The sequence below is a fragment of the Penicillium odoratum genome (assembly GCF_028828045.1).
Source record: "Penicillium odoratum strain IBT 22623 chromosome Unknown utg000005l_segment0_segment0, whole genome shotgun sequence".
In the NCBI taxonomy this organism is placed as follows: domain Eukaryota; kingdom Fungi; phylum Ascomycota; class Eurotiomycetes; order Eurotiales; family Aspergillaceae; genus Penicillium; species Penicillium odoratum.
Genome location: NW_026643147.1, coordinates 7144883 through 7166443, shown reverse-complemented (window position 1 = coordinate 7166443; position 21561 = coordinate 7144883). Strand labels below are relative to the sequence as shown.

At 47.4% G+C, this 21561-nt stretch overlaps 9 protein-coding genes across 9 annotated transcripts; 7 read left to right on the top strand and 2 right to left on the bottom strand.

Annotated features, from left to right (window-relative positions):
* Positions 1-546: 546 nt before the first annotated feature.
* Positions 547-1518, top strand: N7520_008271 (uncharacterized protein; the record flags this gene model as incomplete). The annotated part of the gene is made up of 2 exons (XM_057142205.1): positions 547-929; positions 1161-1518. 2 exons carry the CDS (start codon positions 547-549, stop codon positions 1516-1518), a joined length of 741 nt encoding a protein of 246 aa, XP_056996211.1.
* Positions 1519-2699: 1181 nt separating this feature from the next.
* N7520_008270 (putative DNA helicase) lies at positions 2700-5020 on the top strand (the record flags this gene model as incomplete). Its single annotated transcript, XM_057142204.1, has 5 exons — positions 2700-3208; positions 3255-3287; positions 3335-4758; positions 4806-4866; positions 4936-5020. 5 exons carry the CDS (start codon positions 2700-2702, stop codon positions 5018-5020), a joined length of 2112 nt encoding a protein of 703 aa, XP_056996210.1.
* Positions 5021-5795: 775 nt separating this feature from the next.
* Positions 5796-7358, top strand: N7520_008269 (uncharacterized protein; the record flags this gene model as incomplete). The annotated part of the gene is made up of 1 exon (XM_057142203.1): positions 5796-7358. One exon carries the CDS (start codon positions 5796-5798, stop codon positions 7356-7358), a length of 1563 nt encoding a protein of 520 aa, XP_056996209.1.
* A 472-nt stretch (positions 7359-7830) lies between these two features.
* N7520_008268 (uncharacterized protein) lies at positions 7831-9149 on the top strand (the record flags this gene model as incomplete). Its single annotated transcript, XM_057142202.1, has 2 exons — positions 7831-8667; positions 8712-9149. The coding sequence occupies 2 exons, from the start codon at positions 7831-7833 to the stop codon at positions 9147-9149; spliced, it is 1275 nt and encodes a 424-aa protein (XP_056996208.1).
* A 195-nt stretch (positions 9150-9344) lies between these two features.
* On the top strand, positions 9345-10260 carry N7520_008267 (uncharacterized protein; the record flags this gene model as incomplete). The annotated part of the gene is made up of 2 exons (XM_057142201.1): positions 9345-9411; positions 9458-10260. The coding sequence occupies 2 exons, from the start codon at positions 9345-9347 to the stop codon at positions 10258-10260; spliced, it is 870 nt and encodes a 289-aa protein (XP_056996207.1).
* Positions 10261-13490: 3230 nt separating this feature from the next.
* N7520_008266 (uncharacterized protein) lies at positions 13491-13936 on the top strand (the record flags this gene model as incomplete). The annotated part of the gene is made up of 2 exons (XM_057142200.1): positions 13491-13633; positions 13690-13936. 2 exons carry the CDS (start codon positions 13491-13493, stop codon positions 13934-13936), a joined length of 390 nt encoding a protein of 129 aa, XP_056996206.1.
* Positions 13937-14555: 619 nt separating this feature from the next.
* N7520_008265 (uncharacterized protein) lies at positions 14556-15961 on the bottom strand (the record flags this gene model as incomplete). The annotated part of the gene is made up of 2 exons (XM_057142199.1): positions 14556-15638; positions 15701-15961. 2 exons carry the CDS (start codon positions 15959-15961, stop codon positions 14556-14558), a joined length of 1344 nt encoding a protein of 447 aa, XP_056996205.1.
* Positions 15962-18909: 2948 nt separating this feature from the next.
* Positions 18910-19473, top strand: N7520_008264 (uncharacterized protein; the record flags this gene model as incomplete). Its single annotated transcript, XM_057142198.1, has 2 exons — positions 18910-19236; positions 19285-19473. 2 exons carry the CDS (start codon positions 18910-18912, stop codon positions 19471-19473), a joined length of 516 nt encoding a protein of 171 aa, XP_056996204.1.
* Positions 19474-19528: 55 nt separating this feature from the next.
* On the bottom strand, positions 19529-21011 carry N7520_008263 (uncharacterized protein; the record flags this gene model as incomplete). Its single annotated transcript, XM_057142197.1, has 2 exons — positions 19529-20773; positions 20832-21011. 2 exons carry the CDS (start codon positions 21009-21011, stop codon positions 19529-19531), a joined length of 1425 nt encoding a protein of 474 aa, XP_056996203.1.
* Between the last annotated feature and the right edge of the window lie 550 nt (positions 21012-21561).

Here is a 21561-nt window from a genome sequence, read left to right as displayed (position 1 = left end):
CTATTTTTCCAAGGCTGTTATTGTTGATTTCGTGTAATTTCATTCTTGATCAGCATTGTTTTCCACTATTTATTGATCAATAGTGTGTATGACAACATGACCGGATGCGTACTATTTTCGGCTGAGACTCAGCCAATGAGCGGAACCCGCTGCCTTGTTCATGCATTGGAAACCTTGGGTCGCACCTTACTCTCGTGATTTTTGTTTCTTCGCTATGTATAGAGTACATTTTTCGAAATAAAAGATTAATGTAATAAATTCGGAGTACCGGCTAGAGAAGAATAAAATAGGTTGAACCATTTCTAGGCATCCAAGCTTCTCAATTTGTTCGTTTTGGGGATCGCGTGGGTCAACTAGCGGCTTAGTTGATAAAACTTGGAAGTAGCGTCCAAAACATTGCGACGACTCTGACTTTTCCTGGTAGCGATTGCTTTTTTTGTAATCTTCCCAGTTGCTCTTGTAATTGCTTCTCTTCTTTCTCCTCTATATCCCATCACCCCATCCCCGACAATCCCACATTCCTCAGCTTATCACTTATCGCCTATCATGCCTCGCTTCAACATTCTCCAGCTGCTCATTGCAGTGCTGATGCTCCTGTCGGTTGTCATTGCCACCGAACAGCTCCCTCAGGACAAACTTGTCCACCGTGAGTCTTTCCAGGACATCCTCGCCAACATCGATGTGAACCGCATTCACGATGCTCTCCACGTGTTGTCCGACAAATTCCAAGACGGCGTTTTCGAAACTGACATGAGTGCCCTCGAGGCCCTTCAAGGTGAAGATAAGAAGATTGCCAGCATCTTCAAGGTTTTGAAGAGAGATAGCAACGCGACCGCCAGTGCTTCTGCCAACCCCACCACTGAGGCCGCTATTCCAACTGAGTCCAGCACCGAAGCTACCACCACTTCTGAATCTACCAAGGCAACCGAGTCGACCGATAGCACCAGCCCCACCTCAGCCAGCACCAGTTCTAGCTCCAGCACTAGCTCTAGTTCGACCCCCACTGATACTGTGGCCACCACTTCGAGCACCATCACTTCAAGCACCTCAACCTCGACGAGCGAGACGTCCACTTCCACATCAACCACCTCTACTCCTACCTCTACCTCTACTTCTACCTCTACTTCTACCTCTACTTCTACCTCTACCTCCACTTCTAGCTCCACCTCTACCTCGACCACGACATCCGTGGCTACCACCCTCACCACACAGACAAGCACCTCTTCCAGCTCGAGCTCCTCCAGCTCGTCGTCCACCTCGACTGAATCGCACTCCACAACCACTAGCTCTGCTAGTCTGAGCACCTCCACCTACAAGAGTACCACTACTCTGCCCGATGGCACCCTCGAAACTGTCACTGCTGTGACAGTTGTGCACGTCACCCCAACTGCTTCGACAGCGACCACCACCACCTCCCACCCTGGTCTCCAGACCGGTGGTGCTGCCATGAACAACGGTCTTGCTCGGGAGGTCGCCGCTATGGTCGGCGGTGCAGTCATTGTCGCCATGGCTTTGTAAAAATTTGATCTGGCACGGTTTTCGTTCCTATCATCACTCGTCCATTGCATTTTATTCAGCATCAATCATTCAGCATAGCACTTGACATTGTCATATTACGATCCCTACGACCCCGACAGCCGTCCCTCCTTTATCATCTATCGGCGTTCAATTATCTGGCTTCACCTGCATTTGGGTCTTGCTTCGGTTTGTTTTCAGCAAGGGTTAGAGGGGATATCTTAGCGTACACATATTTTGACCTTTTTATTACATACATCATCTAGGGATTAGGATCTGTATCCAAGACAAAATGCAATAATTCCTAGCCTAGTGGCTCCAGAACTCATTTCAAAGTTATCGTAGTTAGTTCGGTGCGCCTTTGACTTTATGGAGTATGGTACGTAATAGAATATTACATTAGCTGTTTACTCCGTAGTGATGCACTCCGTAACTCTTCGCAATAACGTCTATATCATACTCGCAGCTTCTCATTCAAATCAAATCCTGACAGAGCAAAATCAAACCAACCACCCGCGGGAAGTCAATTATGGTCTTGGCCCCTCATTCACCTCCATCAGTTTGTCTGCCATTGCCTCCATGATGTCAATCAAAAGGGCTTTCCGACTTCATGCTCGAATCTCTATTGGCGCGACCTGCGTTTCCGATCATACAGTCCGCGCGCAACAGGCCGCTGGCCAATCCACAAATAAAATCAAAGTTCTGAAGAGCCCTGGGTAAGGCAAATGAAAGTCTGTATCGCGATTCCTGGTTGTGGAAAAATGTCTGAATGGCCCCATGACCATGTTCCAAGGACTAGCTGTTTGGACTACATCGCGTGGGCGCGTTCCTGGCCAGCTGCTTGACTACCAGAGATCTGGAACGCGATATACAGTTCAGAAACGAACTCCACAGTCTTTTTCAAAGACATATGAATCATATTTCCCTTTCCTAGAGCTAGCGTAACTAAATTGAGCCAAATGAAATGTTAAAACCAGGCTGGATGCCCGGAACGACGTCTTTGAGACTTCGAGAGGGGTTGACTAAACCCGCGGGGAGATCATCGCAGCTCCAGCCCCACGTCACCGCAACAACCAAACCAAGCCCACCAGTCTTTACAGCAAGCGACTACGGAGTACTCGATCAATGGAAGAATAATTTGGATAAAACGAGAATTCAAACAACTTCTCGTCTCCGCGCCAATCATGGCCCCCGACCCAATCTCCATCCCCCTCTTCGCTGAAACCCAGCTTCAGCTCCTACTCCAAGAACACGAAGCCGAAGTGTCCTCCTCCTCCCTCGCATCAACCGCCGCATCAGTTTCCCCTGCAACAAGAAGAACCCTCCAAGCAACCGGAAACGCGCTCACAGGCCTAATTCTCTCACAATGCCGGACCGGTCTTGGAGGTCGCGTGGTGGGTGAATTCGCTCCCGACCCGGCCATCGCGTCGACCGAGTCTACGGACGGACAGCCTCGGCTTGGATCGCATGGGATTCGAGTTGGAGATGTTGTTCGTGTGAATGACGTATCTGCTGGGGTGAAGAAAGTGGGCAAGGATAAAGGCAAAGATGGGGAAGCGAAGGGACCTGAAGGTGTTGTTACGCGGGTCAGCGACAAGGCCATTTGGATTGCATTTGGGCAGCAAGGGGGTGGGACGCGGTCTAAGGAGGATGATGAGGCGATTGAGGAGCTATGGAGCAAGAAGTTATGGGTGTATGTCTGCATCTGCGGTTGGTGGGAATCTGCTAATATGTTGTAGGATCAAGCTTGCCAACGATGTCACGTATAGACGGTAAGGAATTCGTGATGTGGTTGAGGGTTTATGCTGATGTCTTTCAGAATGAGGCAGACGATGGAGAAGATGACCAAGATGACGGAGGGTGATTATACCCATTTCATGCGTGTGGCTTTTGGCCAGACGACTCCTTTACAGCCGGATGATGCAGAGTCTGTTGAGTTTCTTGATCCGACACTCAATGACTCCCAGAAGGATGCCATTCGATTTGCGCTGGGATCCAAGGATATCGCGCTTATTCATGGGCCACCTGGTACGGGAAAGACACATACCTTGATCGAGCTGATCATGCAGTTCGTGCAACGCAAAAAGCGCATCCTCGTTTGCGGCCCGTCGAACATTTCTGTGGATAACATTGTGGAGCGATTAGCTCCGAAAAAGATTCCTGTGGTTCGCATCGGACATCCCGCTCGTCTTCTTCCCTCTGTCCTGGAACATTCTCTTGAAGTCCTGACACAGACATCTGATGCAGCCAGTATCGTGAAAGACGTGCGCAAGGAGATGGATGAGAAACAAGCCAGCATTCGCAAGACCAAGAGTGGTCGAGAAAGAAGAGTGATATATGATGATCTGAAACATCTGCGGAAGGAGTTCCGAGAGCGCGAATCCAAATGCGTTGATAATCTGGTTCGCGAGAGTAGTGTTGTGCTAGCAACCCTTCATGGCGCTGGTGGTCACCAACTCAAAAATCAGAAATTCGATATCGTGATCATCGACGAGGCCAGTCAAGCGCTGGAGGCACAATGTTGGATCTCGCTATTATCAGCTCAAAAAGTGGTACTCGCGGGTGATCATTTACAGCTGCCACCCACGGTCAAATCAACAAATCACAAGTCCAAGGACACGCCCACGAAGGAGGTACCAGAGGATAAGGAAATATTGAAGGGCTTTTCACTGGAGCGCACATTATTCGATCGATTGTTAGCGTTACACGGTCCCGGTATCAAACGCATGCTGACAACACAGTATCGCATGCATGAGAAGATCATGCGATTCCCGTCAGACGAGCTATATGAGGCCAAGCTGATGGCCGCTGATTCCGTGAAAGCTCGTCTGTTAGTCGACTTACCATATGAAGTGCGCGGCACCGACGATACCCAAGAGCCCCTCATCTTCTGGGACACACAAGGAGGCGATTTCCCCGAAAAGACCGAAGACGCCGAGATCAGCAAAAGGGACACGCTTCTAGGGGAAAGCAAATGCAACGAGATGGAGGCCTTGGTCGTTGCCAGGCATGTTGATAACCTGGTGGATGCAGGTGTCAGACCTGAGGCGATCGCTGTTATCACACCTTACAATGGACAACGGGCACTCCTGTCTCAGATGCTGCGTGAGAAATACCCCGGGCTGGAACTGGGCAGCGTGGATGGATTCCAAGGACGCGAAAAAGAGGCTGTTGTTGTGAGTCTTGTACGCAGCAATGAGGAGCATGAGGTTGGATTCCTCGGTGAGAAGCGACGTCTTAATGGTAGGGCTCTGTTTTTCTCTTGACTTTGCAAATTCTTACTTTTTCAGTTGCCATGACTCGACCAAAGCGACATCTTTGTATTTGTGGAGACTCTGACACTATTAGTCGGTGAGTGATTTCGTGCAGGAAACCTGCAAACCCTGCAAACCCTGCAGACTCGGTATTAACACAACGCAGAGGAAGCAACTTCTTGAAACACTGGATGGATTACTTGGAGGAGCACGCTGACCTACGATATCCCGATGCCGGAGATTTACTTTAAAGCAATGTGGGGTAGACACGGAAAGGGACATGATACGGACAAATTAAAGGTCGATCTTGGCCTCATAGTACTAGGTAGATATGCACGTACTGTATCAAAGTGAGCCTCAGCCGAGACAGGGGAACCAGACTAGCTTAAACAGACAAAGTCGGGTTTCAACCCGAGCTGGAGACGGGAACCCTGTAGGACAAGTATGATTCGTTGGTCTGATAACAAACGTTCTTTCGGACCAGGAGTTCTCTTCCCCTTCTCCACTCTCCGGGATGAACTTCGGTCGCATTCCATGTTTGGAAAAGCCAAAGCAAGCTAAAACCTAACCAAACTCTGAGAAGGAATTGCGGTCCACCACGGAGTAACTTGTTCTTTGGTCTCGGCTGTGGCTTTGGTTGTGGGGGGCAGAGAAGCCTGGACTGGATCATCTTGATTCCCAACTGCAAAAGCTTGTCTCCTATTCCCCCCAACTTCCCTCCCTCGTTTGATTCTTTCCAACCCTTTGACGCTGTGGAACCTTTCAAGGCAAACAGCCACGGGAATTGCAATTATGATCCTTATGTACGTCCAAATCGATTCGCACTAAGACTAACACTAAATTGTCTGTCAGCCCTTCTTAATTCTTCATCGATTCCGCTGAGCGGTTCATAATCTGCTTTCTATACTTCTCGACACTCGCTCCGTCCCTTTATTTTCCTTTTTTGCGATATACCCCTATGTGGCGCGACGAATATCATTTAATGAGGTGGAACTTTCAGGGGTGATTAGATCGGAAATTACCGCGATGTCAGGAAATTACACTCGATCCATTGCCAGCGCCGGGAGCGAGTCGGTCGCAAGTGTACATCTATCATCGTCCGCCCGCGCTGAGCGCTCAGCTTCAAACCCTGCGTCCTTTGCCATAGACCACTACGATACCGCCTTACCCCCGATCAGCTTTCAGAATCCGGCCCTCGCACACCGACGGACTGGTAGTACATTGAAAACGGTCATGCGCAAGATCTTCAACCGGAAGAGACAAAGCGCAGCGGATGGGTTGGAGGAGAGCCCGAATGAGGCCTTCTATACAACCCCAGTGAGAAAACCAGGACCAGGAAAATCATTTTTATCGGTTCCTACACCTACAGAATCAAAAAGGAGCAGTCCACTGTCGGAGGAGAACCTACAACTGCAATTTGCGGAGTCACATCTATCACCAACATCCGCCAAGGGTGGTTCCTTGCCATCGCCTGGTTTGCCGCGACGCCGAAGAGCCACACTGCCCAGTGTGATCTTCTCCGACGATGAGTCGCGGTTTGCAGTAGCCTCTGCCATCTCCGATCCTCAGGAAGACCGCCATGCTCACGATGGCCGATATAGTTTGCTTCAAAACCGACGAACTAGAAGCACTGAAGCGTTGCACCATGAAGATTGGCCACCCCGCGCCACTTCCGCGGCTTCGGGGCCCAATTCCAAGTCGCCTGCGCTTGGAAGCTCCGTCAGTGATCCCTCTGTTAGGCCGTCCACAGGGACTACCGTGACAAGCGTCACGCGCGCATCGGTGGCACCGTCAATTTCCGAAGCCGACGAACGAGCGGACCAAATGAGCCTACCACCTAATATGGGCAACTTTGTCCACTCGATGCAACAAGACGACGGTCTCACCGTGGAGCAGCGACTGAACACCCTTGAGGTGAAGATGATTGACTTGGAATTTGCAATCGCCCGCATGCAATCCAGTCCCATTGACGGCCCAACAGATCGGTCTCGACAGAAGCGCACCCCATCCGCCGAGCCGATCCGCACGCCAACCAGCCACACACGCAACAAGCCCTCATCCGGATATCTAGGCTCTTTAGACCGAGAGCGAGACCGCGACCGTGACGAATCCCCTAGCCCCCTTGCCAATTTTTGCGCAGTGCGACCATCTAGCACTAGTACAATCCGGCAAGACACACTAAGCAATCGGAGCATTCGTCCCGCCCCATCAGCAACGTCTCTCTCGGAGTACAGCGGTGTCTCTATCGAGCAGTATAGCACTCTAGTAACGCTCCTCCGTCGCGAACAAACCGCCCGCCGCAACCTCGAAAGCCAGGTTTCCAGCCTCCGCGACGATCTTCGTCAAATCCAACGAGCAGCCCTTCATTCAATGGAGATGGGAACTATGTACCCCATTCAGGGTGTGGATTCGCAGGAATTCCTGCGGTTCCGGCGGGCGCTCGATGATTCGGATTCTTCTCCGCCTATCTCTAGAGATAGAGATCGAGCAAATCCTGATTTTGAGGAGGCGTCGGAGTATGGTCGGGATGATCCGATCGGGCCGCATAAATGGGATAATAGTCGGACGTTGACGATGCCCATGATTTGATCCCTGCTGTGTATTCAAGAACGGATGCATACCATCGTCTTGATATTTCCAGATCCCTCCCCAGGTTGAGTCTGAAAACCTGAATGGATTGACTATATCATTCTGCCAATTGAGGTTCGTCTTTATGTCATAGTGTCTATATCCGCGCTAACATGTAAATAGTCTCCACCCTGCATAAGGGACTTCTTCAGGCATCTCCACTTGGGCTTCTTAGGCTCTTTTCTTCCGAGGGAATCTTTCACCGTCACGCGACAGGATCGCGTTGATAGTAGAATCTCCCATTCAAATACCCATTAGCGTCCAATAAACATTAGTAGTTAAGATATAAACCAACGAAAACATATTGTACACAAACAATCGGCTCCTCCCGCCAACAATCCACGGATCATTCCCGTCCCAACTTTGAATAAGCAAAACCCCGCAATTAGAATAAACCCTCCCCATCCATTGATACAAGTTACTCACGAACAAAATGACCAAAAACTTCACAATCACTATAATAGGCGGCGGAATAGGCGGTTTAATCCTCGCAATAAGCCTCCTCCGCCGCAAAACCCCAGTCCAAATCTACGAAGCCGCATCCTCATTCCAAGAAATCGGTCTAGGCCTCTCCATAGGACCAGCAGCCCATCGCGCCCTCCCCCTTCTCGATCCAGATATCCGCAAAATCTACGACTCCCTCGTAACAACGCACGCCGATAGTCCCGGCTACGAAGCCTTTCGCGAGACATGGTTCGAGATACTATGGGCTTGTGGAAAACACGAAGGCGAATTACTTCTAGATCTCAAAGCGCAACCATCCGGACAAACGACGGTGCGAAGATCTGATTTCCTAGATGCACTTGTTAGTCTCATCCCGACTGGGATAGTACATTTCGGGAAACGGCTTAAGAAATGCGTTGAGGTTGAGGATGAGAATAAGAGTGGGGTGATGTTATTCTTCGAAGATGGAAGTGAGGTACTCGTTGATGTGGTTATTGGTTGTGATGGAATTAAATCCAAGGTTGTGGAATCTCTTTTTCATAAGGGAAATCCGCGATTTAGTGGGATGTATGGATACCGCGCTGTTCTTGATATGGAGGATATGGTTCTAGCTGTAGGGGAGCAGCGTGCGAGGATCTCGACGCTTTATCTTGGGGAAGGGAGGTATGGGATTTCGTATCCAATTATGCGTGCGAAAAAAGTGAATGTGGGACTCTATGTGCTGTGTGAGGAGTGGGATTGTGAGACTTGGGTGCGGGCAGCAGAGCGGAAAGATATGAGGCGTGATGCGGAAGGGATGGGGCGGTATTGGAAGGAACTTGTTGAGGTATGTAATGTCTGCTTTGTTGAGATGATTCTAATGATATGAAGTGTATGCCTGATCCGTCGCAATGGGCAATTTTCGAAAATCCTCCTCTTGACACGTTTTGTCTGTCGCGGGTTGCGATACTTGGGGATGCGGCCCATGCCTCAACGCCGCATCAAGGTGCTGGGGCTGGACAGGCTATTGAAGATGCGCATGTTCTGGCGGAATTGCTCGGTGATGCACGCGTTATGTCGGTTCAAGATGTGGTTGGCGCTTTTCGAGCATATGATGAGACCAGGCGACCTCGTAGTCAAAGGGTCGTGACGAGTAGTAAGGAGAATGCTTATCTCCTTTGCTTATGTCTGGATGGGGTGGGGAATGATGATGAGAAATTGAAAAGGGCGTTTCAAGAGCGGATGAAGTGGCTCTGGGATCTTGATGTACAAGATCAGGTTGAGCAAGCAAGGGAGAAGATGACTAGCTACTTGGGATATGAAACCTAATTCGTCTAATCTCCGTTACCTATGGTATTTTGTTGATAGATGATATGCACGTCCTACTGCTTACGCTTGAATCTCCAATCGTGGTTAGAGCGACCCTCGGTCCCCCACTTCCAAGCTACAGGTACACATCATTTCAACGTACATTTCCCCGCAGTCATAAGCAGAACACCAAGGCAATCCATCAACACATTCATCATGGCCAGAGTTTATATTACCGACGAAGACCTGACAAGCATTAAAGATAAAGTCATCTTGATCACAGGTAACCACTCCATCACAATTCTAACCGCATTAATTAACAAATTTAGGTGGTTCCTCCGGTATTGGCAGAGCAACAGTGCAACTATGCCTTGACCTAGGCGCGAAGGTCGTGATAGGAGACCTGAAACCCCCTACACCCGAATTCGAAAGCAACGAGAATCCAAAGTTCCTCGAAGTCAACGTCACAGAATGGGAAAGTCTGCGCAGCATGTTCACCTACGCGATGGAGAAATTCGGCCGCATCGACCACGTCTTCGCCAATGCAGGAATTGGCCCAACACTTGATTTCCTCGTTGCGAAACTTGATGAAGCGGGCCAAGTCGAACCCCCAAATCCCAGAACCATCAACGTGAATTTCCTTGCAGTACTTCACACGCTCCACCTCGCGAATGCATACATGACCAAATTGGCTCCTGAGAACGCTGGAATCGGCAGTATTGTACTCTGTTCATCCTGCTCAGCGTTTGAGACCTTCAGTACTGGTGACTACACAATCGCTAAGCATGGAGTTTTGGGTATGATCCGGGGGTTCGTTGAACCTTTAAGAGGAAAAGTGCGACTCAATGCCATTGCGCCTTCGTGGACTGATACTGGGCTCATGCCTAGTGGTGTTTTTGGGGCTCTTGGAGTGACTATTCAGCCCCCGGAGGCCGTTGCTCGAAGCGTGGTCTTACTTTTTGCTGATGAGAAGCGTCATGGGGATGTTATCTATAGTTGGGATGGGAAGTTCCGGGAGGTGAATAATTCGGAGGGTGGACTTTTGGAATTTGCGAATAAATTGTTGGATAATACGGGTCAAGAAGAGAGTGCTGTGCAGACACTTCTCGCAATGGGGAAGGCTCCGGCTTAAGTATATTACCCTATACCTCTCAAAGGTATGCATTCCAAAGCAGAGCCTCGGGAACTCTCTTGCTTTTCACATAACGCTCTTTCCCAGGAATGCCATTTTCATGGACTGATCGTCAAAGACTAAATCAATAAGGCCATTTGTTCGTGATAGTATCTTCATCTTTGATGGTCGTGTCAATAACTTTTTTATTTTGGAACCTCGAGAAGGGCCTGGTGACAAGTTTGTGGTTAACGTACTAAGGGTTCATTTTAGTCTTATGATATTAGATGGGATCGTGCTATGCATCAAGAAAAGTGTTTTTTTTCCACGGACGCATGAAGACTTTGGTCATTGCTCGGCTCTGAGCTAGTATATGCTGCCGAGAGCCTCTGTGGCTCGAAAGGTATGCTAACTCCTCAACATCCTACAATCAAATACGAGTTGAGATAAGTAAAAAGAACCTCTAAGCCACCAGTCATCACAATAATGGCATAAGAAGCTATGTTCGACGGCGATTCCGAAGTCAGTCGAAAAGCCTTTGCAGTCAAAAAAGGTACACATTACTTTGCCAACCCTTCGACAAAGGCTTCCTTGACAACTCTCCAAGATAAGCCCGCGACCTTTTCAATGCGAACCACATTTCGTCCTCCGAATTGAGCTTTATTTCCCTGATCATCACTTGAGATAAGAACGGTTTGAGTCACATTTTGTTCGCTGATGAGGTTATTTTATAAAAAGAGGGCTGTTTTAGCTTCTGATTCCCATGCGTTGGCATGGTAGGCGCGGTCAAGACATTTTTGGATTTGATCCAAGATCTTCTGGCTGACAGGCGATGTCGTCGACATTGCTAATCACATGCGGTCTTGTTGACCGTTGCCCTCTGGATGGGTCGTTTGAGCAGCATTAGGAATGGTACCTTAGAGCCCAGTGAATATCTGCTTCGGGGGAGATTTGAGAGCTGTCAAGTCGGAATGTTTATGTAGGAAAACTCTAGAGGGACATGATCATTTGCCATAAGGGTATCAACTAGGCTGTGATTTCTAAGTTAAGCTTTCATGAGGTAGAAATTAATGAGATCGATTATTTTCAGAAACAAAGCCCAGCAGTTCACCAGTCCATGCAACAAAATTCAGCCAATGGATATATTGAGGGTTATCACGATTCTGATCAATGGCATACTTTGACCTGCAACTATGTTGCATTCAATTACTTGACTGATTTCTTTGTGCAAACGCATCGCTGGCGGACTCATCACTCCTACGCACCGATATTGCTAACTTTGAAGGCGTTCAATTTCTAAGCTGCGCAAGGAGCTGACATGGGTCTTCTTGCCTCTAAATAAACGCAATTCTGAAGCCTAGCCTCTTCAATCATATACAGCAACACGTATCAGGACAAAGGTTCCGTTTCTAATCATGTCATTTTGATTAGAACTTCTTTTAGTTGAAGTAAATTTATCAATGAGTCAATGCCGCTTCTCATAGTACATTGAAATAAAAGTGATCCAACTCATTTTGCAGTTATGTTCCAATGAAGTGTAGAAACGGTCAGACATGGAACGATTGAGGATGAATCTAGGTCAACGGACGTATTACTCTCAGAAGCTATAACTATACCCAGGGAGTTTTTCGACTGGGAACTGCGTTGAAGTTTTTTACTAGGCACTTTCTTGTACATATTTGCAACTAGGCGAAGGACAGCTGCTGGTGCATACTAGAAAAGTCGTATTCGGAAGCTTTGGCATGGCACTTTTCAGCTGTAGAAGCATCCGAACCTTCAGCGGGGGCTTTGTGCCTCCAAGTCATTACTATGGGGTCCCTGCTCCGTCTATTGTGCCTTATCAACTATATCTTGATAAATCGAAATGTATACTGAAAGTTTGTCACATTATAGGAGACATTTGAAATAGTTCAGGTGTCAATACAGTACGAGCACCCCACTCTAAATGAAATGATCTGGAATCAAATATGGATCGGCAGCCAGAGTGGAGGTTTTGGTATGCAACGTCTCGAGACCAAAAGAATTGGTGCCTCGTTCTTTCAACATAAGGCCAGAACACAAGGCCGGAACACAAGGCCGGATAAATTATCAAATTCGAACTAAATACACAGTTTTTTGTACTCGAACATTCTCTGAGCATGATGATAGTAGCGCATTGTCGCCTTCCCACTCTTTGTTTTTTGCTGTGAAATGAGGCTGGCGTTGATCAGGAACTAAACAGAGCCTTCGGGATTAATTCCGTGGTATGTATACGAAGCATCAATTTGATTTGGAAGCGACTTGATCTTCTCGTTCTATATATAGCCTCATGTCTCCCTTTGAATAGACAACAATCAATCTTCCTCTGAACAACAACATTTTCCCAATTACTAATGCAAGTTATATATGGGCCCATGACTTGTAATGCTGTGATAAGCCAGACCAGATCAGAAGTGATAATTGGAAACCCTATTGGGAATGGCTTGGTCGGCTTTCGCTTCACATAACCTTCAACTGCGGAAGCACAGAATCACGCTCATTCCCTTTATAGCGATTGGCTCTCTTCTGGGCGGGAAGCATTCCTGTATGCACGACCTAGAACCTTTATTCTGGGTACTATTCTGAATATGCTGAGGGGCCTGGCAATGGAAAGATTGTCCCAAGGCTTGACAAGTGGAGTTATGCGGGGTTTGACAAGTGGAGTTATGTGGAAACGGGAGAGTTGATCATTTTGAAAAAAAGGCGAGATATCAGACGAGGCGGATTTTGTTAAATCTACGAATGTCATTTTTATCACTAACTGTATAGGGATCCAACACAAGAAATCAAGAATGTTAATCAAGGTCTTTTGTTACATAGTTAGACGTGGTGGGCTAGGTCTCTGACTTAGATAGGTGATATGAGAAAACAACGTGAGAGGCTGGGCGATGTAGTATTTCCAATCCTTGGTCTAAAATCACAAGCTTTTTGGCGTTTTCATGGTAGCATTAGGCATTCTTAAGCCCCTAGTAAGACACACCCGTCGGAGAATTCTTATAGATATTCCGCCAGTGGCGTCAAACCAGCGGAGCTTAAGCTTAGTGTGAAAGAAGAAATGCTACGAGCTCACATTCCTTCCCTATAACCCGAGCATAAGCGTCCGGACGATATTTAACCTCAATCAACTTGTGAAACTATTATAAATAAGCATCCCCGCTTGATTATCCTCTTCCTACCAAAAATTATTTTCATATCAGCCTTCCTACTCAATACTTTCAACAAAGTACTTCACAATGCAATTCTCACTTCTCACCCTCTTGACCATCTGTGCCCATGTCACTGCTCTGCCCGAATTTCTTGGGCACGACGGTAAATGCGATCAGGCAGCTTGCGAGCGCAGCGCGCATGAGTCGGGTTGGCCAAACCACACCTATACGTAAGTCTTACGACTCGCTTATTGACCCAATACTTGCGTTTGCTAAACATGATCAGATCCTGGTGCACCTCAACCGCCACGGCGACTGTCACTACCACGGACGTCGTCACCAATACCGACACCATCACGGCGACTGTCACTACCACGGATGGCGTCACCACTACAGACACCATCACCGACACGGATTTTGTTACCTCTACGAGTACCGTGACCACTACTGACACCATCAGTGTCACTACTACCTGCACTCAGACAGCTACCACGACCGGAAATTGGGGCCCCCACGGCACTGGAAAGTGGTGATTACACGTTCTTCTTTACGTGCGAACGTAACACTTATTCGCGTTGAGAATCCTGGCGCTGCGCGAGTTGATCTAATATTTTTCGGTACTAGATTCTTTCTCAAACCCTCTCTCGAAGCGCGCTATTCCTAATATAGTCACTCTACCCTGATCCCCTTCCTTGGCAGTATTTCATTGTAGTTGTAAATAACAGCATGAAGATTGCTTCTGTATTAGGCGTGTATAGCATCCAGAGTTTCTAGAACGCTCGCCCTGGAAACAAAGCAAACAAAGTGGATCTTTCCAGCTACCTGGCCCAGTCCAGATTCCAGTATCAACCACTCAAACCGAGCACAAAATTATAGGAGTGAGATGTATGCTATACAGTACTAGTGGGTTATGTTTAATGCTTTTGTGTGAATCTTTGAGGGTCAGACTGATCAACCCTCTGTTAAGTCAGTAGGTGAAATGATTTCACATGATAAAAAAGCAGATACATTCGAAATTCCCCTTCCTTAATCATGTCCTTCGTACTCGAAATTGAGAGTTTCAAAACAAGATCTGCAATCATATAGAAACAGTACTGAAAATTTCAGTTTAATTTATCCAACCATTCATCTTAAGTTTTCAAACTCCTTTGTTTAGACCTCAGTGGCGCTTTCCTTTTCCTTACCTTCCTTAGCATCCTTGATTCCATACTTCGTCTCCAACTCGGTTCGTAGTTTCAACTCCTTCTCAAAGAAGGTAATGATGAACGCCAGAGCAGCAAAAGCGAGCGAGACATACCAAACCAGCTTCAGAGCATCAGTGTACACGCTGACTACCTCCCGTTGAACTTGAGGAGCAAGTGACTCAATAAATTTTGAAGAGACATGAGGGTAAGCTTCTCCACCCGCAAGTTGCGCCGAAACAGCGGGGTTTGAGATACGACCCGACAAGCGCGCAAACTCGGTGTTAAAAATAGCAGCTGGAATTGCAATTCCCCAGATAGCACCGTGACTGCGAACAAACGCCCATGTCGCCGTAGCGAGTCCAACATCCTTTTCTTCTAAGGGAACCTGCACTGCAGCTAGCGTACTTATGTGCAGAAGACCCAAGCCGATTGCGGTGATGATTTGGAAAATGATCCACTCTGTTGCACTTGACTCGGCATCGAGGAGAGTAAAGAGACCTAGTCCTAGGAGAATCACAGCCGAAGCGAAGATATGGATAGGCTTATAGCGGTCATATTTAGTAAGGCCATCTGCAACAATGGCAGTCGGCACAGCGAGAATCACACTCAGTAGAAACTGTACACCGGCGCGAGTAGAGGTAGAAAGCTTCACAGCCTGGAAGTACACGGGTATAAAGTAGATCACCAAGAACGTAAGCATATTATGTACAAAGGACACAACCAAGGCAATGAATGAAGTGCGGTGTCGAAATATATATGGTGGCATCATGGGTTCCCGACACAATGGACTGGCCTCAAAAGCGTGGAATAGAATCATACCAATGAGACCGAGAAGTAAACAGACGATGATCCGCCAGTTTGACCAGGCGTAGGTAGTACCACCCCAGGTGAGAGCGAGGAGAATAAAGAAAATAGAGGTCATAAGAAGTGCATTGCCAGTATAGTCGATCCGCTTGACCTTTTCATGCCATGGCTCTTTTTGGTAGTTGACATGGAGAAAGAAAAACAGGCAGACGATCGCCGTTCCGCCAATGGGAAGGTTGAGATAGAACTTTGATTAAGTCGTGTGAGCCTTGTCATTCTCTCAGATATAGATTGGACTTAGATACTTACAACCCATTTCCAGGAGCTATGCTGTACAATAACACCCCCAATAAATGGGCCAAGGAAGGTGCCGACGGTGAACACGGCGAAGATCATACCCATGAAGTTTCCTCGTAGCATATCGCTAACGATCATATCGATCATTACATTGATACCGGCAACCTCAACTCCTTGGATTGATCGCCCAGCAATCATCACGGGAGGTTTGATCGCGCCGCCGCTGATACCGCTGCGAGGACGAACAAGACCACCGAGCCGATCATCAACCATCGTCGACAAAATAAATTCGCAGTCTGTTCGAAAAGGGGCTGGAAGCAAGCACTTGTCATTGGATATATTGTTAACTATTAGTTTCATTGACTCGGATCAAAAGACGGTCTGTGACTTACCTCGTCAAGAAGAAGGAGTTGACAAACCAGACGTAGTTCTTGCCTGCATGCAACTCATCCGCGATGAACAGCAATGCGGTCGACGTGACCGTTGACTCAACCGCAGCTAGTAGGATTGACACACAGAGTGATATGTAAATTGCCTAGAATTTGGGCTTGGATAAGGGTAAAGCCCAATGGGCCGGCCTATGCTAAAGGCTAGCTAGTCTAGGGAAATTCAAATACTATTTGAGTATATATAATATGTACAGGAACCCACTGGGTGCTATTCACGTTATTCTAGTAATCATACAATGTTAGGACATTATAGTTTCCCTCATTTGTTATGTGTTCACGAAGTCCCTTTAAGCGTTCTTTCCGGTAGCACGAACTCACTGCTGTTGAATGCGCTAGCCAAGATCTAGATAACGCCTCATTCAAGATTCATGTCTCGGGGGATCTCGGGCGCCCGATCTGGTAGTGAATACTTCGGCTTTGGGATCGGCCCTCTTGGTAAGGTACTATGTAGATATGGTATTCTGAAAACTAGTGTAAGATCGGCGCTTTAAAAAACTGGCTCTGCGGGTTTTCCCAATAAATTTTGAAATCGTTCAATTACAAGGGTATATAGCACAGGAATCCACACGAACCGAGAATGCCCTTTCACAAAATTCTTCAACTTTCACTTCAAAATTTGAGCACAATTATCTGAGAGCCACAAATCTGAAATTTTCACACTACACTTCCTCACCATGAAGCTCCTTAGCCTAATTCTTATCAGTGCTCTTGCAGCCCTTACGAATGCTGTTGCTACGGACCCTAACGCTAACTCGTGTGTTAGAAATATGTGTTGAGTTACTAAAATTTGGTTCGAGCTGCTATATGAGGATTTTGCTGGTACACGAACGATATATAGAAGGCGATTCCTGTTTTTATAACGAAATGTGCTGCTCCAAAACGCGTAGGGGCGTATGCGTCTAATTCATTGACCGAGCCTTATACGTGAATCAAAGTCTCGGGGCTTGAGTGGATGTGTGAGGTAATATAGATGAGGGGGCATGAAGAGAAGAACCGGAGTGATCTTGCGGATGAAGTGGAGAAAAATATAGTTTGTTCCTGAAAAAGTCTGAAGTATATCTTCTATTGAATGCGGTGTCCTTGTAACCATCTAGTAGGCATTTGGCAGATTCATGCTCCACCACAGACTACAATTATACTGGCTGAATGCTAGCTAAAAGAGTGACGTTCAGGTCTAAATAATATACTTATCGCTTGATTTATTTAAACTTATGTGGTAGGGGTGGGTGATTTGATGCTGAAGTAGGTGACATTTCTTGGGAAATTGGGGTGGTTGGGAAATTGACCGTGAGCACCCCTTACCCGAAAGTGGTCAGGGGCGTGCACGAGTACAATTGTGTGTGTGTGTATTATTGAGCTGTATTTAACAGCTGGGATACCAAAAATACAGCATATCTTTCATAAATGATGTAAAAAACGGGTCTCCACCTCCATGGGCCTTATGGGCTTTTCATGGGCCTCCTCTCCATGGACAAACCACTTTTTGTCCACCTGGACAGGCCCATGGGCCTGCCGAAGTCTAAGCGTAGGTAACCCGCGACCCAACCCTGCAACCCGCCCTATACGGGTTGCGGGTTGACTTGACCTACCCATTTGCGGGTTATGGCACAGACTACACGCGGCGGCAATAGTTTTGCTCTCTATAGTCTTCTCTATGTCTTGGTTTGTAGATAAACACGGAGTCAGGTAGTGAGAGCCCTAATAAGTCAGCTTTCTATCACGCGTGAAAGGTTCTGTAATATACCGGGCAATTGTGATAAAAAGAAAAGCCCTAAAGCCCGATACATCTGCGGTCAACATATATACTTGGCCCGTCTCCTAGATACGAATACCGACCAATATATCTGTACCAAATATATGCCTTTTCCATCAAACTTGTTTTATGACGGCACTTTTTGGCGCATCAATTTCCTCTTCGTTGAGGGGTGATTGGATCGGTTAGAGTTTGCGGCAGCCATCACGGGTGGTTATATTGTTTTTGGTGGCGCCGCATAGGTGGTGACACAGATCAGCGGTTACACAGCTTAAGGGCTTCAGTCAGGGTCGCTGCTTACACCTAAATAAGTATGCATCTATCTTGATTTTAGATTGCCAATCCCGAGTGCTGTTGGTTTTGTAAATTGATCAAAGATTAGACATGAAAAAAGTTTGACAGCATTGAATTAAAGCAAGGGTCGAAGTACAGGGTCGGTTGGTTGGTTGAAACCAGTCACCCTGGCCCCTCGCAAATTAAAGGTTGATTCTAAACCTCATCCACCAGGCTGAGAACGGATTTGTTTTTGGTCTCGTGGTAAAATATACATTGAAAGCGATATGCAGGATACAACGACTACATATATGCCAGGTGTGTGCATGCACATGTGGGAAGTGATCAACTTCCTGCAAACGAACTTAAAACCTTGTCAAGGCCTTCCGTAACCTTATTGCCACCCCCATTGTGACGCTGTCCCCTGCATGCCTCCTCCCAATTTAAAGATGGAAATGTAGATTCGTACCTTTCAATATTAATCCTGCATCAAAACAGTGAGAGGGCCAGAGAAAGGGAATTTCGGCCCATGCCCTGGTCATTCTGGTAGCCGAACAAGGATAGCCTCATGTAATAAACAACATGCCGTCACGAACTATTGACCATGTTTTCTTTTTACCCCCCGCCTAATTCAATCTGGTATGTATCCCTTACCTGGCCCTAGGGCGTGATGAGTCTTATAAGAACAGAACCCTGGAGAACAACGCGAAACCCACACCTCTACGACTATCCACTACATAGCTACAATGCAGATAAAGCAGCTCTTGATCTCAGCCACGCTGGCTCCCGCCGTTTTGGCCGCAACCAGCTCAGAAACCGTCTTCTCTGGGTTCGAAAATCTACACAAGCGAATCCTCTCAACAAACGAGTGCCTGAAGTCCTTCAATGGGGGTATGACACAGAGTTTGAGCTGCGGCTATGAACTCTATAACGTCTTGATGGCGAGTGGCTCGTCTAGAAAGGATCTGGCCGATTTGGACTCGGTCCCGGCTGACCAGGTCCAAACTTACCTGTATCACTATCATGGCATTCGCTCGGCTGTTGCCGATACGTTGAGCACCGCCTCTTCAAAGGTGAGAATTATTGTTTCTACAATTTTAACAAATACTTACGGAATACAGGTCGACAGCATAGACTCTCAGGGTTTCAAGATGTTCTCACAAGTCCTGCTCCGCAATTTTGCCAGCGAAAGGGCGATTTTCGAGACTTTGACGAAATTGAAACTTCCTGTGGCAAACCACTCGGAGATCGCTGGTCCCGTTGACAGTCTTAAAGATGAATTTGAAAAGTCCCTGACGGTCTTCAACTGAAGCAGCGTTTGAAGTCAATTGAGATATGATACAGCTTACCAGAATCTTATTGAGGTCACGTTGTGTCTACTGCTAGTTGTTTCTCAATCTTTCTCCAAACCCCCTTTTTCAAATGCCATGTCAGCCACCAGTTTCCGTCTGCGTCCTTCCCAATAACCGATCCAGTATTTAGTAGCATGGGCCATCGATAGAAAGTGTTGGGTATTATTAGTCTTGGTCTTCCCGCCGGTCGGGCCTTCGTTGCTGGTCCGACGATAGCAGGCGAGAAATCCACATTGAAAAACCTAGCTTGATGCCAGTTTGAGCAATGGATCAACATGTTCGATACGCCCAACATAGATGCAAGTGTAGCCTCAACCTTCTCCATGCCGTCTCTCTGAACAGCCATATAATCCATGATTTGGTTTTTGGAGCGCTGGGCGAGAAGAGAATGCCGGAGCTTGAGAGCAAGATAGCCGACCGGCCGCTCTAGCACCTCGTCAGCAGTCAGGATAGTATGGGCAGTCAGCCATGCATTTCCGATATAGGCTGTATCTCGTGGGAAAAGGTCCGGGAAAGAAGGCCGGATATTGAAATTGTTCAGTAGCGTGATAGGGATTTTCCCCGATGGTAGCATGGACTGGACAATGCGCTGAGCCCACCATGCCAGGAGGACATCGCTTTCGCTGACGAAGTTTTCGCCATCTCCCGCAGATAACTCCTGTATTGCTGCCTCTCGCATGTCTGTCACAATTGATCCCGGGATACAGACTAGTCGGTGTTCATGCTTCGGGCATGGGATCATTTCCCAGACCCACCGAATAACAAGTAATAGCGGCCCCAGCCATTGCATAAGAATCAACATCCACTGTGACCGGACGAACCACTCGAATGGGGGCTGAGCATTCAAGTCCGCCAAAGGATCTTTGAAAAAGCCGAGGAACGGTGGAACTTGATCTTCGCGACCGCGAAGAACCGCCGCCCAAGCGTTGAGCAAACAAGCCCGACCCGAGGCATCCATGAAAGTATGCAGCCATGCCAACTTCAATAGGGTGGCATTTCGAGTGACTACAAGATGGATATCTAGTTGTGGGCGATCATTGTATATCCAGTCCTCGAGTTTCTTAGGGGAATCAGTTCTGTAAAGCAAGGTATCGAGATTCGCAGCCGAGAATGGGAAAACAGTCGGAGAATGCGTCCTACATGGCAGTTGAGAGGGAAGCAAGTCATCCAGTCTTCCATCATGTGTCGTGGTGTAAAAGGTGAATCCAGGGCATTTCGTATCGTATTTCTCGGGGATATGATATTCAAGCTTGCCGTCCTATAGATCGTTATTAGTATTCAGCATTGAAGAACAGGGAATGCAAAAGATAACTTGCCTTCAGGCGTAGACGTGCACCCAGTTTCTTCCATTCTCCTATCTCCAGCAAGCGTTGGAGGGAACGACGAAGATGGTCTGAATCCAAAACATGGTCAAAATGAAGAGTAAACTCGAGAGCAATCCCTCGGTTCATCCACGTGTCATCATTAGAGTGTAAAGGGATAATCTGTATAGCCATCCTTCTCTGTCTCAACTTGTCTGGGGTGCTAAACGGGATTTCGGACCCAAGAGGGAGTGGAGGGAGGCTCACCCGGCAAAAGAAAAGAGCGAGTCACTTAATAGTATGCAAGTATGCAATAGTATTCCTACATTGTGATACCGCCTGCAGAAACTATCACAAAAATCAACGATGTATCTGTTTCACCTCTAAGCCGCAAATGGGGTTTGATTTGTCGCCTGCTTGATCGATCACATATAGTGCGTTGATCGATGCAGCCAGTCAATCCCTGTACTCGCCCCGCTTCGGAACCGATCAGCGATGGGAACTCCAGTTCATTGATATACTGCCTGCAGAACCTATTACAAAAATCAACGATGTATCCGTTCCCCCTCTGAGCCGCAATGGGGTTTGATTTGTCGCCTGCTTGATCGATCACAAATAGTGCGTTGATCGATGCAGCCAGTTAACCCCCTGGACTCGCCCCGTTTCGGAACCGATCGACGGCGGAAACTCTAATTCATCAATATGTAGCATATTAAGACGACTGTTTTTGTGACTGCACTTGAGC